The 20,224-nt window shown below is 36.7% G+C and overlaps 1 protein-coding gene across 3 annotated transcripts in view; it reads right to left on the reverse strand.

Moving 5' to 3' along the window:
• BIRC6 (baculoviral IAP repeat containing 6) overlaps positions 1-20,224 on the reverse strand; it is a 200,987-nt gene that overhangs the window by 79,650 nt on the left and 101,113 nt on the right. For all 3 annotated transcript variants that reach the window (XM_067293270.1, XM_067293269.1, XM_067293268.1), the window contains exons 47-57: positions 19,192-19,367; positions 18,502-18,598; positions 18,133-18,327; positions 16,027-16,227; positions 15,111-15,390; positions 12,333-12,589; positions 10,977-11,085; positions 10,227-10,448; positions 6,581-7,361; positions 4,493-4,636; positions 3,528-3,657 (exon numbers count right to left, since the gene is read on the reverse strand). In XM_067293270.1, coding sequence (XP_067149371.1) covers positions 3,528-3,657; positions 4,493-4,636; positions 6,581-7,361; positions 10,227-10,448; positions 10,977-11,085; positions 12,333-12,589; positions 15,111-15,390; positions 16,027-16,227; positions 18,133-18,327; positions 18,502-18,598; positions 19,192-19,367 — 2,592 coding nt within the window. The remainder of the gene's footprint in view (positions 1-3,527; positions 3,658-4,492; positions 4,637-6,580; positions 7,362-10,226; positions 10,449-10,976; positions 11,086-12,332; positions 12,590-15,110; positions 15,391-16,026; positions 16,228-18,132; positions 18,328-18,501; positions 18,599-19,191; positions 19,368-20,224) is intronic.

Here is a 20,224-nt window from a genome sequence, read left to right on the forward strand (position 1 = left end):
GTAGGTTCTTGTTTCCACTAAACCACAGCCTTAAGCCATAACCACAGCCTCAAGATCTAGAAGTACAATCCAGCTTCCTTTAATTTCATATCAGCTATAGTTGAGGCACTGAAAGAGATATGGTTTGACCTCCGTGGAAATACACTGTAATTTATGCCTGAAGAAGACACTGATGATGTCTATGTCTACCCAGTAGTGCAGACCGAAAGAAGATATGAACAGTGAAACTGCCAGTACTGAGGACCCAAAACCCACACTACATATTTCAGACTGGATATTTTTTTTATTATTATTAATAGTAATATTATTTATTTATTTATACACTCTGGAGTAGCTCTAGCCTGGTCCCATTGATTGAATGCCCATTTGTTGGTGGAATATTTATAAATTTCTTAGCAAAATCATTGAGGAAGCTTAAACAACGGTATTTTTAGTGTTCGGATGATATCCAGTTTTGCTATTCAATTTTGCTGACCAGCCAGGAACAGTACCGTAACTTAAGGCTAAGGGGAATGGACTGCAAAGTAACTGGTACTCATCCTAGACGATCACATCTGCAATGATACTGCACATTTTCTTCCTCTGGTGAAGGGATGCGAGCAGCAGATTTAGCAATGATTTTAGACAGTGTTTGCAAGGCAGGAAAAAAGCATGAGGGGTAAATACAATTATTGTGATTTATTTTTTGCAGAAAGTATGACATAATCAATTTGAGGTTTTAATATCATACAGAAAACATCGATGGCATATTTAAGCAAAAAATGAATTAATCCAAGGAATAGCCTCCAACATAGGATTTTCACAAGTTCGTATTATTGCAGTGGTGACAGTAGTTTAAAGTTATGGTAATAGCCCTTTTTTTTTTTTTTTTTAATACCAGTTTTCATCTAATTTGGATAGCAGCAAGTCCAAATAACATGAAAACAGCAACAGTATATCCTAAGGTTCCTACTTCTGTATAATTACAGCTCCAGTCAGGCATCATTTTTCCTCAGCCTTGGAGAGGAGGGTTATTCAAAAACTCAGCAAAGGGATAAACAGGCTTTAAGGGAGCATATTGCACACTGGAAATTCTCCCAATCGCAGCCATTTGCGGTCAGCCAGTAGCATGCCGAAAGCATGCCGAAGGGCAATACAGCTAGGCATGAAGCTATCGATAGCAGTATTTTCTCTTTACTCGAAACTGGAACAAGTTAACCCAGTGTAGAAAATAAGTTTATTGCGTTTATACTAGAAATTTGTCAGGAACAGAAATGCAGTCCTTAAGGGCTGTGAATTGGGGAAATCCGACTGTAGCTGACAGGACTTGGTGTATTTCTAGCAAACCAAGACTTTTCTCAATCTGACACAGCTTAAAGGCATATCGACCGACAGTCCAATCCTTAATAAAAGCATTAAGAAAGATTAAGAAAAATGACCTTAATAAAGAATGAACATTCCCAACAGAGAGAAGAAAAATAAAGCACAAGAGGAAAATGACAAAACAGATCACCCTTTTTTAGAAGCTTATTCAGGTAATCGGCAAGATTTTTTTCAGAAGTATACAGCAAGTCTTTACCACATAAGTGTGCGTTACAACATTTTGCGTTAAGCAGATCAGTTATGCATGTGACAGCATGGTTTAGTCACCTAAGCAAGTGTTTCTCTTTTTGAGTGCTCTAGTTTTACAGAAAGAGTGGCTCAAAGCTGAGAAGCCAAATGTTAACTTACATTCTTTTTGTCCTAGTTACACTTAATTTAAAAAGAAATTACAAAAAAAAAAAAAAAAATGTATACAGAGTGAGCTATTCCACCCACTACAGCAAGTCTGACCATAAATAGCACAAGGGTCTAAAGACCTTTGTCACATTCCACACGTGACCTTGTCATGACACTAAGTGAATAAAAAATTCTATCAAAAATCATAAGTTACTGATCACAGGTAAATAAGTTTCATGCATTTTTCTAGGCTTCGCTATTTTTTAGCCAAAGTCCCAAAGCACATTTTGTTCTGTCCAGTGTTGGAAATGCCAAATAGTGCCTAGTGTTGGAAATGTTGTTGTAGTACTTTCATCATCTTGTTGTTAAGTACATTAGGGCAATACCTTTATTTTTAAAACACTAGGCAGAAAAGCTGAAAGTGTCACCACAGCATTTGTTGATAATTTAAAGGTTTTCAGTAGATATATATTAAAAAAAAAGAAAAAAAAAAAAGCAACAGTTCCTCTGAACTCCACAAAGATCTGCTTCAGAAATTAAAGTTGATCCTAAAGTACTTTCAAACTCACTGAGTTCTGAAAAATTACACATATAAATATATCTGCCTAAGAACATAAATACCTAGACAAAATTATGGGCAGCTATGGTTCAGTGCACATCTTCAGTATGGCAAAATTATAATTGCTGTGATGAATTTTGACTTTCATTTGTTTTTACTAAAATGAGACCACCACCTTAATAGTAAAGAGAAATTGTTATGGCCTATTTTTTTTAATTAGACACGCTTAAAACTTATTTTTGATGGAACGTGATCTAACAGGTTTTACTTTGTATTGTTTACATGAGGAGAATCAACTTGCATCTTGTCTGGTTTTACCTAGAGACCTCTGGCATAGACATGCCACATTTAGTATGAGTTCTACTCTTAATTGCATGTAAAAGAAAAAAAAATCACTAGCCTTAATCTTTAAAAAACAGTTCTGTTTGCTAAAGTGTTAAACAAACCACTGAAGTTCAGGGTGGGCATCTACCATTCAGGTGTTAAAATTCCCGTCCTAATCTGGGCAGCCTGGTCAACAGAGTGCCCTACAGAGGGCCTCATCTCTCTATATATAATCAAGTAGTATAATTAAAAATATTGAACTTAAAAAAAAAAAATTAAAATCATGCCTAAATTCATGCTTGTTGTGTCTAATTTTAAACTTCAACTCTAACATTAAATTAAGGTTCTCAATCTCCACTTAGTAAGTAAACCAAAATGTTTACATACCAGGCAAATGCATATCCACAGAAATTAGATGGATACTTCATTTATATCCTTTTCATAGAAATACCATTTCTGCGATCTTAATCTTAGGAAAAACTTTTAAGTCCCAGACTATTTAAGTGACATTATTTGTTTTGGAACGTTTAAGTGACAGGGTGAAAGGATAGGGCATTTTAAAGACTGACATTTGCAATATCCTACGCATGGTCTTGCAAATATTCAGATTTCAAAACATGTTAAATATTGAAAAATATGTTAAATATTTGAAAACCAACCACCAACCAACAAACAACAACAAAATCACACCTTCCCCACTGGCATTGTAACCGAGCTACCTGACTTTGAGTTTCATATGAGATTTACAGAAAGTACATAAGATCTCTGAACAAAAGTACATTTTAAATGGAACATGTAAGAGATATGCAAAGGCTTACAACTTAAACCTCCGTTTCGTATTTGGCAACTATGAACATTCCAAATATACATATAGATAAGGCATGCATGGGTTTTTTTAATTGAAACTATATCTTTAAAAATAAAACACAAACTATTATAAACTTGCCTGACACGCGATCAAGAACCTCTGCTAGAGTTGTTGAGACAGGCAAATGAAGAGTGCGAAATTTGTGTCCTGCTCCATACATTGGATGCTGAATCACATGACTGGTAGCATTAATTCTACCTTTGTATAGCTGAAAAAAGAAAAAGGAATTTAATACTCTGAAATAAGTTAAATCATTAAGTTCTTACAAATTTACTTCAGCAAAATAAAGTTAACTCTTTTTGTGCTAAACAAGAAAAGTTGAAAATATTCAACTTTTGAGGTATACAGTACAAGACAGTAAAAAACATTAAATTAGAACAAGTTAAATTTTTTAAAATGCAAAAGAATTTGCTTCAAAATCTTAGAATATTCTTAGCAACTGAAACAGTATAATAGTGTATTTGTTTTTAAAAAAAATGAATCATTTTCCATAGCTGTTTACCAGACAAAAATTGAGTGTCCCAGATGTATGATTATTTCAGAAATTAAAACTTCTGAAATTAAATTAGCAAAATCACAACATACTTGGAGAAAGATGTCATTTTTCTAGTGCTCGGACTTAAAAATAAAGTGCATTCTAGATATAATATCTACTTTTTGTTACTATGATGGACAAAAAGTCACTACTTAATTTTAAATAATTGAAATGTTTTAGCTAACATATTTTAGCTCTGAAATTTTTAACTGTTCTTTGCTTACAGTAATTTTCTATAGGCTTCTCTGCAATAAGACAGCCATTGGCTCCATCCATCCTATCATTATGGGAACTGCTTACTAATATTCAGGTACAAAACTAATTTATTGTGTAACACAATCAAAATGTTGAGTTACAACTGAACCTCACCAAAGCATTCCCTTCCAAAATCCTGCAACGTGTACAGTAGGAAAAGCTGCTGCATAACCTCTCAAAGTTGACTATAACCTGAATTTCTTTAAGAATAAAGCTAATTCATGGTCACCATATAGATATCAAAGACCCTTACTGGACATGGGGACTGAAGAAACAGAGTCACTTTCTCATCCTCTAGCATCAGTTGCAAAAAAAGCCTCCTAATAAATCCTGAAATATTTCCAGAGGTTGGGAGGTTCCCACGCTGAGGAGAGGACTGGAACAATTCACAGAGAACCTGGAATGCAAAATGACATCATATTTAAAATATTTCTATGTTTAGGTCTCTAAAATATCTCTGCACAGCCATAATAGGCAGTGCCTAAGATCCACCTTCCAGTTATCATTCAAACTGGAGTTAAAAAAGAGTATACATTAATTGTAAAGATCAGAAATGAGCATGACTGAAGAAAATAGCAGCAGCAAAAAAGTTTTGAAAAAAAATACAAAACATCGTCTACAGCATCAAAATAACTGTGAGCATGTAGATTATGAAGAAGATAAATCGACAAAAAATATTTAGAAAAAATAGCTTCTAAATTCCTAAAGCAAAAATTTCCTACTCTACAAGGCAGTATTTATACAGTCCACTAACAGAGAACTGTACTGATTTTTTTTTTTTAAACCAATTTCATCTGTTCTCATGGCATTGCCATTCTTAATGTTGAAAGGAGAAATCTTTTTTTAATTATATTCTTTTTCAGCTAGGTTTGCAAGGTTAATGGTTGTGAGGAAATTAGCTGAATTAGCACTAGAATGCTAAATGCAAAGCCATATTCTGCAACAGTCCATTATTTTCCTGGCCACAGATTGTGCAGGCTAAGGTTGTGCAAGCAAATCTAATGGGAATTTTATGTTAGTTACTAACATAAAAGATGCGTATGCAGCTTGGTTTTCAAAGTCCATTTTAGAACAGTTTAAACCTATGCAATTAGACCAAAGCCCAAGATACTATATAAAAGAGTCTTTGTAAGATCAGAAGTACAACTTTATACAACCAAGAGGAATACAAACCCACAACCCCACAGAAGGAGGAGGAGGAGGAGGAGGAAGGGAAGGAGGAGGAGGAGGAGGAGGAGGAGGAAGGGAAGGAGGAGGAGGAGGAGGAGGAGGAGGAAGGGAAGGAGGAGGAGGAGGAGGAGGAGGAGGAAGGGAAGGAGGAGGAGGAGGAGGAGGAGGAGGAAGGGAAGGAGGAGGAGGAGGAGGAGGAGGAGGAAGGGAAGGAGGAGGAGGAGGAGGAGGAGGAGGAAGGGAAGGAGGAGGAGGAGGAGGAGGAGGAGGAAGGGAAGGAGGAGGAGGAGGAGGAGGAGGAGGAAGGGAAGGAGGAGGAGGAGGAGGAGGAGGAGGAAGGGAAGGAGGAGGAGGAGGAGGAGGAGGAGGAAGGGAAGGAGGAGGAGGAGGAGGAGGAGGAGGAAGGGAAGGAGGAGGAGGAGGAGGAGGAGGAGGAAGGGAAGGAGGAGGAGGAGGAGGAGGAGGAGGAAGGGAAGGAGGAGGAGGAGGAGGAGGAGGAGGAAGGGAAGGAGGAGGAGGAGGAGGAGGAGGAGGAAGGGAAGGAGGAGGAGGAGGAGGAGGAGGAGGAAGGGAAGGAGGAGGAGGAGGAGGAGGAGGAGGAAGGGAAGGAGGAGGAGGAGGAGGAGGAGGAGGAAGGGAAGGAGGAGGAGGAGGAGGAGGAGGAGGAAGGGAAGGAGGAGGAGGAGGAGGAGGAGGAGGAAGGGAAGGAGGAGGAGGAGGAGGAGGAGGAGGAAGGGAAGGAGGAGGAGGAGGAGGAAGGGAAGGAGGAGGAGGAGGAGGAAGGGAAGGAGGAGGAGGAGGAGGAAGGGAAGGAGGAGGAGGAGGAGGAAGGGAAGGAGGAGGAGGAGGAGGAGGAAGGGAAGGAGGAGGAGGAAGGGAAGGAGGAGGAGGAGGAAGGGAAGGAGGAGGAGGAGGAGGAAGGGAAGGAGGAGGAGGAGGAGGAAGGGAAGGAGGAGGAGGAGGAGGAGGAAGGGAAGGAGGAGGAGGAAGGGAAGGAGGAGGAGGAGGAAGGGAAGGAGGAGGAGGAGGAAGGGAAGGAGGAGGAGGAGGAAGGGAAGAAAGAATTTTTTAAAAAGCTAAAAGAGAAGCAAAAAGCTTTCAACTTTGAAACTAATCACATTTTGACCGTAAGTTATTAGAAAGAAATGAAACCTTTATTTTTTTCTCTTACCTGTGCCATAAGTCTCTGGTTATTAGGATGGCAAGAAATGCATTGTAAGAAGAAAGCAACTGTTGCATTTTCAATTGCTGTCCGCTGTTGAGTGGTCAACCCTGTTGTTACCGTTGAAGAAAGCAAGCTAGATCTTGCACTGGTCTGTTGTGGTGTGACATTGTGTCCTCCAGAAGTAGCACCAGAATGGCACAACAGAAATAAAAGAGATGTCCACAACGGATTGACTTCAGAACCACCCAACCAATCCTTCATGATGTGGCTGTTGCCAACTTCTGTCAAAAACCTGAGAACAGGAGCAACCAGGTCTGCCGTGATAGGCATTTTATTAAAGTGCTGTGGAACATGATGTCTCCTGAGCCTCTCCTGGGTGATATCCATTGATTGCGCAGTGCAGTCAGAGCTAGAAGTATGGTTAAAGCAAAAACTAGCAAGACTTCTTACAAGCAGAGAGGGCAAACCTGAGTCCAATAATTGTTTGATAGCTTCAGGAGACTGAGATGAGGCAGCGAGAGTAGCCAGGTGAGACTCTGTTAGTGCAAGAGGTGCTTGTGCGTTTTTAGAGTCATCTGTTAAGGATGAACTAAGGTCCTGCTTTTTGCTGTCATCAGTCATGGACAGTCTGTGTTGACACTGCATTGGAGGAGGAGTGATACCCATCCATCCCATGAGTAAGGAAAAATAATTTGGGTGAATGTGGCACATGGAGCAAAGTAAACTGTCAACAGCTTTCTTCAGAACCATGTTGCAAGGAAGAGACATTGACCAGTTAAACAGTGATCTGTGAAAGACAGAAAATCATATCAAGACATAGTTTTCCACTCATTTTTCCTTTTCTTAGTTCATAAAACATCTTTCATTTTCATATTTATGATTAACTTGCTCTGAGCAGAGCTTGACAGCCACATAACACTATCAGCAGGACATTACCCAAAAGGCATTCTTCGCTTCTACGTTTGAATTTGTTTCACCATACTGTATTTAAAATAGATGTGATCTGTCTCTTTTGGCATGTTTCATTTGAAAGACAGGCCTCCGGTCTTTTGATAGCTGTCACATAATTTATGCATTTTTGAAACAACTGCAGTCTCTTCATGCTTTCAACTCTCCAATCTGTAGTTACTAGGATAACACGCACAGATTTCCACAAAGCTCTCTTCATTAATCCTTTGTAAGATCTGAAAGTACTTTAACACATTCCCAAAACATTTCAAAACTTGCTTTGTTTGAGTTCAACCTAAAGATCTTACACAGAAGGCAAAAGTAGCAAGAATCTTGGTTGAATATGTTACCTTGGCTAACTTCACTCAATTTCTCATGTGAACTTCGGATACGAGTTAACAACAGAATTATTCCTCAGAGATACTAAAAACCCACTTATCTTCCAGCTTATGCCCATCCAAATATTATCTGCCTGAATACTAATTAAAGGCACAGCGATGCAAAAACTAATTTCGCTCCTATTATTTAGCTCATATTTGTGAAACACTATTTGTAGAGGAGTGAAATCATTTCATCTTCATACAAACTTGTTCAGAGTAGATGAAGTCTTTTTAAAAAAGCACAGTTTTCTGAGCTACCATGGCACCATACATCACTTGCATAATTTTAACATTTACATACACAGGTGAACGCACACTCGGTGCCATTTCAATGTTAGATTTTTAGGTAAGTTTGGACGTATCATCATACAGCGCACACATTCCATTCAAAGACAAGGATAATTTCTGCCTCTTCTGGGGGGAAGACTTATTTTATGCTTAGTCTAAGGGATTTAGGGACTCTGAGTTTAAGTGTCTAAAAGAGAACAAGAGTATAATCAAAAGTGAGCTTTATTGCTGCTGGTCTAGTGATAAAAAACCCCACTCCTATATAAAACATTTACAAGTCATTTCAGTGACCAAATAACCAGCGACTTTGGGAGGTTAGTTGCAACTTCCCAATTTTTAAGTGGCAAGTTTTTTTTTTTTTTAATATAATCTACATATAATAAAGGCACACTTAAACACTTCTCCACTTGTATATATGCACAGACCCTTTGCCAAAATTCTCTGACTAAATTCATGCGCTGGGAAAAATAAGATATTTTTCCATCTAGATACTAAAAAATAACTAAGGAATAGCTTAGTATGCATGGGCCAAATAGAAATATTGAAATGGAAAACAGGGATGATAAAATATAGCCAAGAGAAAAGTGAAATATCACATGAAGGAGACATTAAGAGTCTTAGCTAGAATCACTGAAAATATTTCAAAAGTTAAAATATCAAAGTGGATGAAAAATACAAGAGAACTTTTTTTTTATTAGAAGAAACATTTACCTACATATATCTGACAACAATCCTCACATATTTATTAAAAATATACTTTATAATTTGCTCCAGATGCTGGCTGATAAGAATTATAGTGTTCTTTGGCAGGAGGTAGAGGAACAGGGCTATATTGCAACACGTATATTGAAACTAGGTACAGTACTTTTATTAGTATTTCTTAATTCCAACTTGTGATAAAGATAACATACTCTGCAAGAGACAGGGATTCTGCTGTGAAACACACTTTGCTATTCATTTTATAGTCATACAACTAAAGACTGTAATGCTGCACATACACAAGAGCTCCACATGCTTGTACCAAAGATCGTAACTTGGACATTTGCCAGCGTTTAAATGTTTGATTTTGTGACTAAATGAGAAAATAAAAATATATGAAAGTTTCCTAATGGCAACAGAAAAGTTATATGCTATCAATCCAAGTTCCTTTCACTAATTGGAAATGTAATCAATGGTACAAATAGAAGATATTTTACTAGACACAGGACTTTCTATAGGCTATATTTCTATAATACCGAGGAAACTATTATTATTATTTTTTTTAAACAGAGTATATGGTTAAGCAGCGTAAACCAGGGATTACTGTTACCTCATATATTTTCAGTTTGGAGTCACTGCTAAAAGTATACATCGATGTTTAGGGTAATTTTTTTTGTTTGTGTTTTAATCAAACAAGACAAATCCAGCAAATTCAAAGTTCAAGTTCCACTCAATATTTTCTACTTTGTTTTATCAATCAGACCACAGCCTGAGCAAAACCAGTGACTCCAAAAAACAAACACTCTCAAAGAGAAAAGCATTTAGCTATCAATTTTATGGATACTGTATATTATGAGTAATAATGTTTATACAATGGGATTCTAATGAAGGTCACGATTTGTAGGCACTCTGAAAATTGCCACAATTACTCAATTTTGACAAGAACAGCCCAGAGTTAGCTGTTAAAAAAAATACAAGCAAACAAAACCATGCAACGGTATGCCTTTCACATATGTGCAACTATATGCACAGAATTATTTTTCTTTTGCCTGGGTTTTTGTCCTGTTTTAAACAAAATCATTTCTGGAGTATCTGAAGTGCAGTTACATGATTAGAAATAAGGCACTAATATATATGCAGTTATGTGATTAGAAATAAGACAGTAATATATTTGGGTTCAGCTATTTAGACATCTTTAGGTATTCACTTGATAAAGTAGCATCAGGGAAAATAACTACTACTTCACATTGAGTGCAAGTCAAAGTGTATCATTTTAGTGAAAAAAATTATTTAGTTATAAAACGTATGCTATGAAATATTTTATTTGCTTTACTTACTCAAACAGCTCTCTGTCCAGCAATGCTGGTAAATCGTATTCAACAAGCAGTTCATAACTATGCCACAAAATTGCTGCTACACAGTGCAAATGGGAAGGAGATGGCATCAAAAGACCATACTCTCTTGTTGAGCTGTTTGGACAAATATAGCTGACCCGGCCACTTTTTTTCATAGCTGCAACTCTTGCGGAATCACTGACCCATTTTAGCAGAGCTTGAATTCTGGAAGGCAAGATGATGTAGTACATTACAAAGGGTCAAACAGAACTAGAAACACCGAAAAACAAATTAGCTTACTGTCTCTGAATAAATCTGATTTACACATTTATCTCCTCTTTTGAGCAAAGTTTAAGACTGAACTCTTAAACTCTTATTTCCCAAGACTTAGATCACTAGTAAAATAAAAATTAATTAAAAACATATATCATCTTAAACAGTGAAATGTAAACTCTCTTTCTACAGAGAAAGCAACTGGAGAAGGTAACTGAGTTCTGAGTAGTTAAGAGAAAAGTCAGTTGAACACTTTAAAAATTTAATATTATTTACAAAGCAAAAGAAAAGGCAGGATTCTCTGCAAAGAATGCAAAGAGCTAGGAGAAAAAGCTGTAAAGCTTCTTTAGATTTCTGTACTTACAGGAGATTTCTTATCAACCAGATTTTAAGAAGTCTGATTTTGTGCAATAAGACTAAACCACTACTTAGCATATCATTTTTACACACACTTCCACATAACAGTTCAAATAACATTACCTGTCTTTTGTTCCAGGATCCTGAGTTGTTCCAAGCTGATAAAGAATGTCTATTGTGGAGTCAGAAGAGAGACCATTTAATCTTCCGAACAGTAAAGGGCTATTCAGATCTTGCCGGATTTAAAAGAAAGGAAGCGGAAAAATAATAGAAGTTCTTACACATGTAAGTTTTAAAAGTACTCACGGAATACAATTATGGAATTGTAATACTAGCACTGAATTGAGTTTTGCCATTAACATAGGGATGTAATTCTTATATACACCACCACCTTGAAACTGCCCATTTTGTTTGTTCAATGCAATGTTCGGCCTTACTACAGAAGGAAAAAAAAAAAATCATTGCAACATTCATCAGATACAGGACTTAAAGGTTTAACTAGCAAGATTTTCTTCAAATTTGAAAAAGACATGACTCACTTCTATAGAGTAGTCAAATCTCATGGTTCACAGAAACAAATATTTATTTCAAATTGGAAGCTTATTTAACTCCTATTTCTATCAATGGAACTGAGGCCCAGGATTTCCTCAGATAATTTCCCATTCACCTCCTCCTCACTGCTTTCTTCATCTCCTGCCTTGTAGAAAACTCCTCTCTTACCTAACAGCATTTCAACAAAAGACAGTAGGCTATACTGAAACTTTAACTCACGGCAAAATAAGTCACAGAACCCATTTTGAAAGTGTTTTGTGCTAGTGTCAGCAATTTCAGAATAGGAAAAATAAGAATTCAGATTTCTTTCTTTTAAAAGTCACACATCACACAGTATACGTTCAAGGACAGAAACAGCAAAGCAAAGTGATACGCAATCATAAATACTAACAACATTGCAGTAACTATCCAGTTACTGCAAAATTTCACTACAGGTCATAGCTGAAGTTGTCCAAGTGCCTTGATTGTGTACCTTCATATTTAAATATTTTCAAGGCTTAGTGCTATTCAGAATTTATTTTACCCTACAGACTATTACAGCCCAAAGATTCCTGCCTCTGTTTTCCTTAAAACTGTTTGTACACTCTTTATGTTGAAATGTCAAACAATAGTATTTGTACATACATACACAGATGCGCTTAAGATACATTGCATGTCCTGCCCTCATGACTTCAAAACATTCACCTAATTATATCTCCCACAGGCAAATTGAAACTATAAATAATGATATTGGTTGCACTGTTTTACTAGCATAGAATTATTTATGCAGTTCTGTGATACTCAGCAGCACAGCATAACGTAACACAACAGCAAGTTCTGGCAACCAAATTTCAGAACAAAAAAGTAATGTGTAAACATTCCTATATTTGTACCTTTATACAAGCAATGATTTTAAGCAACAACTGAAAAGAAAAACATAGCACTCACCTGCAGGATCACTCCCTGATGCTGAGCAGTTTCTTAGAAGAATGTCAATCAACTTTAGGCCTATTCGGGTGGACTGAAGCCCAATTTTTACAAGCACAGCCTCGATGTTTGGTGAATGCATACCACAATATGGTGACATGAGCAAAGCAGCACATGTCTGCAACAGATTAGCAGTGGGTGCTGCAGCACTAGCCATCATTCCTTCTAAATCACTTATGTGCGTGAGGCAGTGGTGTAATAATCTCAACCACCCAATACTGAAAAGGAAAACATGAAAATGAACCAGTGCATCATTTTAATATTTTATTTTTCATCTATAACATAACTACTTGCATTAGATACTATAACAAATACAACAGAAAATGGCTGTGACAAGATCAGATGTCACCTGAGAAAATGAAAATAATTAAATTCAACACTTCAGCGTAATATACAGTAGTAATGCTGTTGTAACTACAGGTTTAAGGCTGTAAGAAAGGCAGGGTTTGTGGGTAGAGTGTTTTTTTTTGGTTTTTTTTTTTTTTTTTTAATATATCAACTAATATACTGTAGAGGACAAAAACCTTTTGGCTCCACAAACTCTCCTCTAGTTCTGAAGCACACCTTAGAGCTTACATGGACATATAAGGGAAAAAGTTTAAGACCCTGAAAATTTTATTTGCTAGTGTAAAAAGTTTCTCAAGTAGGTAGAGGAATTGTGAAATGTGAATGAGAAGATGTGCTTCTGACAAGATAAGATTTCTTGATTCAGATACGTACTTCTCTCAGCAGAGCCAACCTATTGCATCTCAAAGGCTCTGGCATTTTTTTTTTCCCCTTTTTTTGTTTTTTTTTGGTTTGTGGTATTTTTATACACACAGAAGTTCTTGTATGTGCCAAAATTCATGTGTCAATGAGTGTGCATTCAGACATTAAAAGGAGCTGGCCAAATAGTAAACGTGAAACAGTACACTGCTTTACTTAGGCACAGTAGGACTCAAACAGAAGCTTATCTTTATTTAAGGATGAGAATCCTGCAGTATTTGTTGGCATTAAAATTATACAAATGCATAGCTTCCCTAAAAGGGCAATTAAAGTTTGCAAAGTCAGGGCCAGATGCACACACTTTTAGTGTCTTATACAACTATAATAAACTACAGTGAACCTTAGTGAGCATGAAGTCCTACATGTTTAAAAAAAAAAAAAAAGGCACATAGAAAGTGCAGAAATTAAAAATGTTAACCATTGCCTTCCTCCCATGTCTTTCTTACTCTTTAACAATATTATTTAGTATTCCTTTCAACAACAAATCTTGACAAGTAAACCTATTATAATTTAATCAATTTGGAAGTGTAATAACTAGAATTGATTTATAAAAAAATAACATTACAGTGCTGTTTAAACAAGTACTATGAACAAGATAGCAAACAAGTTGTACGTGAAATAAATAGCATCATTTCACTGACAAGTTCTGAACTAACAGTTAAGTTATTTTCTAACAGTTATTTTCACAATTAACCTTATCTTCCTTTCTTCTCTGTTATGGGAAACCTTTATATATATATATCTTATCTGAAGTTTAAATTTTTATTTTAGGAAGAATTTACTCCAAATTTATCATTTAAGAAAAGAGAAAAATTTTCTATAATGGCTATGAAATTATATCCAAGTTTATTTAATATATATACCATATTACTACCATTAGTCTATTGAGACACATATCAAACTAAGCTGAAAACAGAGAGAAAGCTTCAAAACACGGGAAGAATCTAAACTCAATTTTTCCTTTAGAAATTGATTATTTTTGTGATACTGTGAGTTAACTTTTTTTGAAGTAAAAGAATAGCAATAGTATAATTTGGCTAATAAAGTCTGCTTCACTGCTATTCAAGATCAAGGGCCAATTTCAGCTATACAGCTGTTATTAAATACACACCAGCCAGTATTCATGGTCTCTAAATTTCCTTCCTCTCTCAAAGTTTTTTCACCTAAGAAAAAAAATATTTTAAAACTTTCCCATGCTCTCCTTTCAAGTTTATAGACATTAAGGTTCAAAGGAAGAATATTCTAAAGTCAAGAATTTTTACAATTTATTAAACTAAATATCAGTGGAACCAAGAAACTTCAAAAATTCTCCTCTACTAATAAATCATTGAATTCAAATTTGAAAAAACTTAAATACTTATTTCAGAGCAATCCTTAAGGATTTACTTTCTTTTACTTTAAAATTGAGTAAGAACTCAAGATGCCACCTAACCCAATAAAAGCATTTGAAGAAATCTTGCTCATATACCAGAATCACAACATTCAGTTCACATTTCTCAAATATTTGCAACCTGAAATATTAGGTACAACTGCCACAAAGCTTTGTATTGTCCTATATCTATTCTTGCTTCAATACTTATCTCTGCTGAAGTCAGTTACATAAGAAATATGCTGCTGCTGAATTTTTTTGACAGCTGTCTACACATTAAGAACACAGCATGCAACTCTGAATGCTTTCCTGTTCTTTGTGATCCTTCTCCTACAGATGAGAACACCCCCTTTTCCATGTACAGATTAAGCATGCTACAAGAAAAGTGAGAAGTACTGCTTATGTTATGGCTTGCAAAAACACAAACAAGTCTTCAACGTATTTAAAACAGAAACTGCAAATGTTGAAGTCAAATACAAAAAAACAGCTACTCATGAATACAGTTTGCTACTGAAGGACATGACTCAGAGTAGAAAACATCTTAAAATAAGAATGAAAACACAAACTGTTCATCTAGTCTGTTGCGATTGATATTACAAGCATACCTTGTTTTAGAGACCTGATCCTCAGAGGGAAGGAATGGATTATTGACTGTGGCAGATGAGGTGTTTCCAAAGGCCGTGAGGCCTAACAATTTGATCTGAGAGAGGCCTAATGTACTAGCATCTCGTGGACGATGGAGACGAAGACAGACAGCTGAGGCCACTTCAGCTTTTACAAGCTGGATTTTTATATATGTGAGACCACTTGTGATAACAGGAGTTGACAAAGGTAACATATTCACACCATCTGCACTTATTTCAACAGATACTGATGAAGGGCAAGCTACAGAGTAAGATAAGAAAGAAGGTTTAATGCTATTTAGAAAATTCAATCGGTTTGAATATTAAACATTAAACAATTTTCCCTGTTGAAGATACAGAACAAGATGATTAAAATTACCTTATGCAAGCACTACTACAGAGCTGCAGCTGGAGTACTTGACCTGTGTGATGACATATAATCAAATGCACATGCATTTTGATACATGGTTTACATAGTTTATTTCAAAAATTTCAAACGAAGGAAAGTTCTGTTAGTGTAACTGTCACAGTTTTCCCTAGTTGGGCTTTGGCAATAAGACAGCAGCAAATTTGTGTCTCAAGCCTTATTCCAGCCACCACACACAACTGTTTTGTCAGAAGACTCCTGATCAATATCACTTTCTCACTAGAGTTTTGAGAAGTTCTTTGCAAAATTTAATGTTAATGCCACAAAACACGTAGTAAGCTAGAAGAAATCAAGCAAAATTAGAGCCTTCAATTCTCAAGAAAAGCAGAATTAGCAAACTTTTCAACTTATTTTAATGGCATTCTTCAAACAATGTGTCAGTTCTAGTTACTTAGATTATGTTCTTTATAATATTTCTAAATCCTAGCCTTCAAATTTTCAAATCAGCATCACTGCTAGCAAAACACTCACTTGCAAGAGATGCCAGATGAGGCTGGATGTGGATCTCTTTCAGCAGCACAGCTGCCGGAAGGTGAATCGTGAGGTCACACCAAGCTTCCTCAGGCAGGAATATGTAAGACCACGCGGCAGACCGTGCTCTTCTGTGTGGAGGAGTAGCCTGTAATAGGACTTCAGCAGGCTGGGCAGTGGGACTGCTTGAGGTGATTGAACCTTCAAAAACAGCAGCATTAATTATTAAAGCTTACTACTAAAACCCAGATTAATTCAGAACCTGAATTTGGAAAACACTTTTTTCCATTTTATCTCGTTTGGTTTATTGATAACATTCCATAGCTAATACTGACAATCATTAAGATACTTTTGCTCTTTGCAAAACTGCATTTTACCTATGCAGTTTACACATCCACATGCATACGTATGTGCTTGAGAATTTACTAAGGGACATTTGCCACCAAAATCATAAACCTTCTATCAAGAGTTAATTATAAAAAACAAACAAAAAAACTGAGAAAGCCCAAAAGCCAACCAGCAAGGTCCAGGTCTAACACCATGCTTAGACCTGAACCCTGCTAATTCTACATAATGAAAGCTTGGAAAGTTAAAATATCAAAACAGTAACTTAAATATCTTTATCACCCAAGTTTGCAACATTTTTCATTAAAAAGCTTTGTTTATCATGAAAAGCTTTTTCTAAAAAGTTTGATCAATGACCACAAGCAACTATTTATTCTTCTAATCTTAACATGAGTTAAGAATCAAGTAGGAAGATCTAGGGTATGCCTTTGGCAAGTAGCATGGTGGAACAAGACCCGACTTGTGTTGTTCAAATTACATGTACATAGGATGTTTTACTTCAGAGTAGCTCTAGCCTGGTACCCATGACTGAATGTCTGTTAGCAGCTGGAGTGCAACAGGTGCATTCCTAGAGTACACATTTTAATCAAGTTGCATCCCAAATGAATCCAGCTTGTCTCTCAGAGAACACTACATGGTGAGAATCAAAGTATAGTAAGTGAGGACAATCAGAAATTTCATTTCAAAAGCACACTCCTGACTGAAAGTAAAATATTAAAATAGATGCAGTTTTAGCAGAAACTACAGAGCTTAGCAGGTGGGGAGATAAGGCATGCAATAAACCACCTAATTTTTAAAATTTAAAAATTACTATTTAAAGTAATTAAATACAAACATCTGCAATATTCTCAAATTCACCTTTTAGACAATTTGTGAGTAACAAAGTAGAAGATTTCTAGTCTCTCAAATAAGTTTTATTTTTTTTTTAAATTTCATTTTATTTGATCCTTCTAAATTTGAATGACAGGACTGAATGGACTTCTCTCTTCTGTCCTACAATATTTGCAAGTTGTTTTGCTCTGTTTTTAACCATAATCCTCTCTTTCTCCCCTCTTGACAGGGAGACCCTGGATCACTACATTCATGGGGTAAGCTAGGTTAGGGGGCAGCAATATTGAACATTAAGACACTAGTAATGAAAAAGAGCCTTAGTAAATTGTTAGAGTACACCTACCTTTTCAAACACTCAATTTAGTGAGTGGCACCCATTGTATTGATACCAGAACAGCACTGCAATTCTAACAAATATTCATGCAAACACCCCAAACTATGAGGTGCAGGTGTAAGAAGAGCATCAGCGATATTTAGCCCTATGTTTCAGCCTCTGCTGCTGTTTGACCTAGCTCAGGCTTATTCTGTGTTATCCAACTTTGCTACGCTTCTGCAAGAAGCTGGATCAAATCAGGTGCGTCTTAAGCAAAGTCAGTGAATCTTAGCGTGGTTATGGCAGAGAGTGGGCTGAAACAGGGTTTCCCATAACCTAATGGAAGAGGAAGGGGCTCACCTTCATGCAATGATTACATCAGATGCAGATCACTCCTTTCCCTTCTCCTCCCCTCCAAACAGGGTCTTAACAACTGTGGAAGAGGGCCTGAGCAAAGAATATCTCCTTCTCTGACATCTCCCTGACTCACCAGTACCCTCTCTGTTCAGAAGGTTTAATAGTATTATGATATTTTACACTATCACAATACTTTAAGAACATGATAAATATTCATACAATCACTGAATATTAATGCAAGAGAAACTAGAGTCACTTACCCAAAGGTGCAAAATTGTGAATCCCTTCTGCATTATCAGGCTCAGAAGCTAGCACTCTGGCTTTCAAACTGCTGTCTGTTGCTTTGGTGGGACCAGAATCAAGGAATTTCATAATAGTTGAAACCATGCTTCTTGCAGTGTTAACAATAGCTCTTGTGCTTGTTACCATGTTGTTACAAATGAGCTGAACACCACCTATGTATAATGAAAAAAAACATGCAGTTCAGAAGGGTATGACAGATTCTAAGCAAACAAAGTTATATTTGGTATATTTGATCCTCCAGACACATATCTGTATTCCATCTTTAAGTGCCATAAAATCTACTATAAACTTTTTACTACATATGCCTAAGGAAGAGACATTCTTACCCATATCATGGAAAGCCTTCAGTGCCTCACTTGTGTCCAACACTCGTAAAATGAACCACAGCAGTGGCTCAGATAACTGACAAGTGGCAAGAGAACCCTAGAAGAAAAATGGTTAAGAAATACACAGTTTCATACAGAATTAATATGACAGAAATATGCAAAACTGCTCTTAGTCTTCCTTTCAGTAGGCAAAATCCCAGAGGGGACATCCCACCACACTTTTTCTCTACCACAAAATAGCAATAACATGCTCCATATGGTTCACTCCTACATAGGAGAAGTCTTTGTGGTAAAGAAAAGACGAAACTACCAGATAAGTAGCTGAAGGGAAGAATATTGAACATTTAAAATAGCCATTAATATGAATACAATAAATGTGCTCCCCAGCTGAACACAGTAAAACAGTGTAGGAAAGTTTCAACACACCTTCACACCTTAAACCAGGAATCTTGATGGGGATGTCAGAATGTCCTTAGGGAGCCTCTCCCTCCCTCCACCATGGGCAACTGAAGGAGGCTCAGAAGACTAGCTTTCTAACTTCAGCACCAAAGCAAGGTGAGGTTGGAAAAATGTTAGCATTTCTTTGTACATATCATCAGTCCAGTCTACTGAGCATTTTGGGTTTTTTTTAAATGGTTTAGTGTCAAGTAACTAAACTATAACTATCTTGAAGCACTAAAGGGAACTTACCTGTCTTCCCATGTACCCGCAGGCCATGTAGGTAAGAATTGGCTGAAGCATCACTTGCACTGTTGTTGCTTTTTTACTAAGTGTTGTCAGGATAGTGAACAACCCATCTCCAACTGATATTGCATCTAAGCCTCCATGAAAGTTTTCATGTTTAGTGAGATGTAAGCCACTTGCACCTTAGTGAAAACAGAAACAGTTCAAGGTTCAGAAGCTAAGGCCTAACAAGCCATTAAAGGAAAAAACACAATGCATCAAGAGAACAAGGTTATATAAATTTCATTTCAGTTAAATGTTCACATGGATTTTTACAAACTACAAATGGGCCATTTTCAGGATCAGATAAGTTACTATTAATATCGCCAAGTATGTGTTACCTTCTTTACAGTATAAATAGGAGGCATGACCCAGGAAGTCTGGTAATTTAAATCCCATTTTAGATAAGATATTACAAATGAGGGTAATTAGCAAAGGAAATAGAATAGGAGCTACAAGGACCAGAATCAATCCTAGCCAAAGGTAACTAAAATGTATTTAGGACGTTTTCCCCAGAGAATAATGCAAGCGCACTTGTGCAGCCAAAAAACCATTTAACATATGCATTTCTATCTAAAATACCTCTCCTTAAATTTTCATTTTCAGTGTTTCAGCACCAGATTTTATTGATGGGACATTAGCACTCAGGAAATTAGTGCATAAAAGTTTGATTGCATATTGATGAAGATGAAAAACTGCCAGACTAAATGCTGGATATTTCAACCATCTTCTACTATTTCAGGTATAGCTTCAGTGAAAAGAGTCAAGCTGGTACTTCTCCTTCCTCCCTCCCCTCCCACCACCCAGCAGAGGAGGGCCATCCTCCAGAAAGCAATAGTCTTCTTAAGGAGGGAGGTTCCCTGTGAATATGACTGTCTTATAAAGCAAATTACATGGATCTAGAAGAGCTTTTAAAAGAGGTATGAGATTGCGGGAAGGGGGTTGGGGGGAGGGGAATGGAATAATCCCCTCCCGTTTAGAGGAACTGAAGTTACACTAA

This window comes from Apteryx mantelli, chromosome 3 (genome assembly GCF_036417845.1).
Source record: "Apteryx mantelli isolate bAptMan1 chromosome 3, bAptMan1.hap1, whole genome shotgun sequence".
Lineage (NCBI taxonomy): Eukaryota > Metazoa > Chordata > Aves > Apterygiformes > Apterygidae > Apteryx > Apteryx mantelli.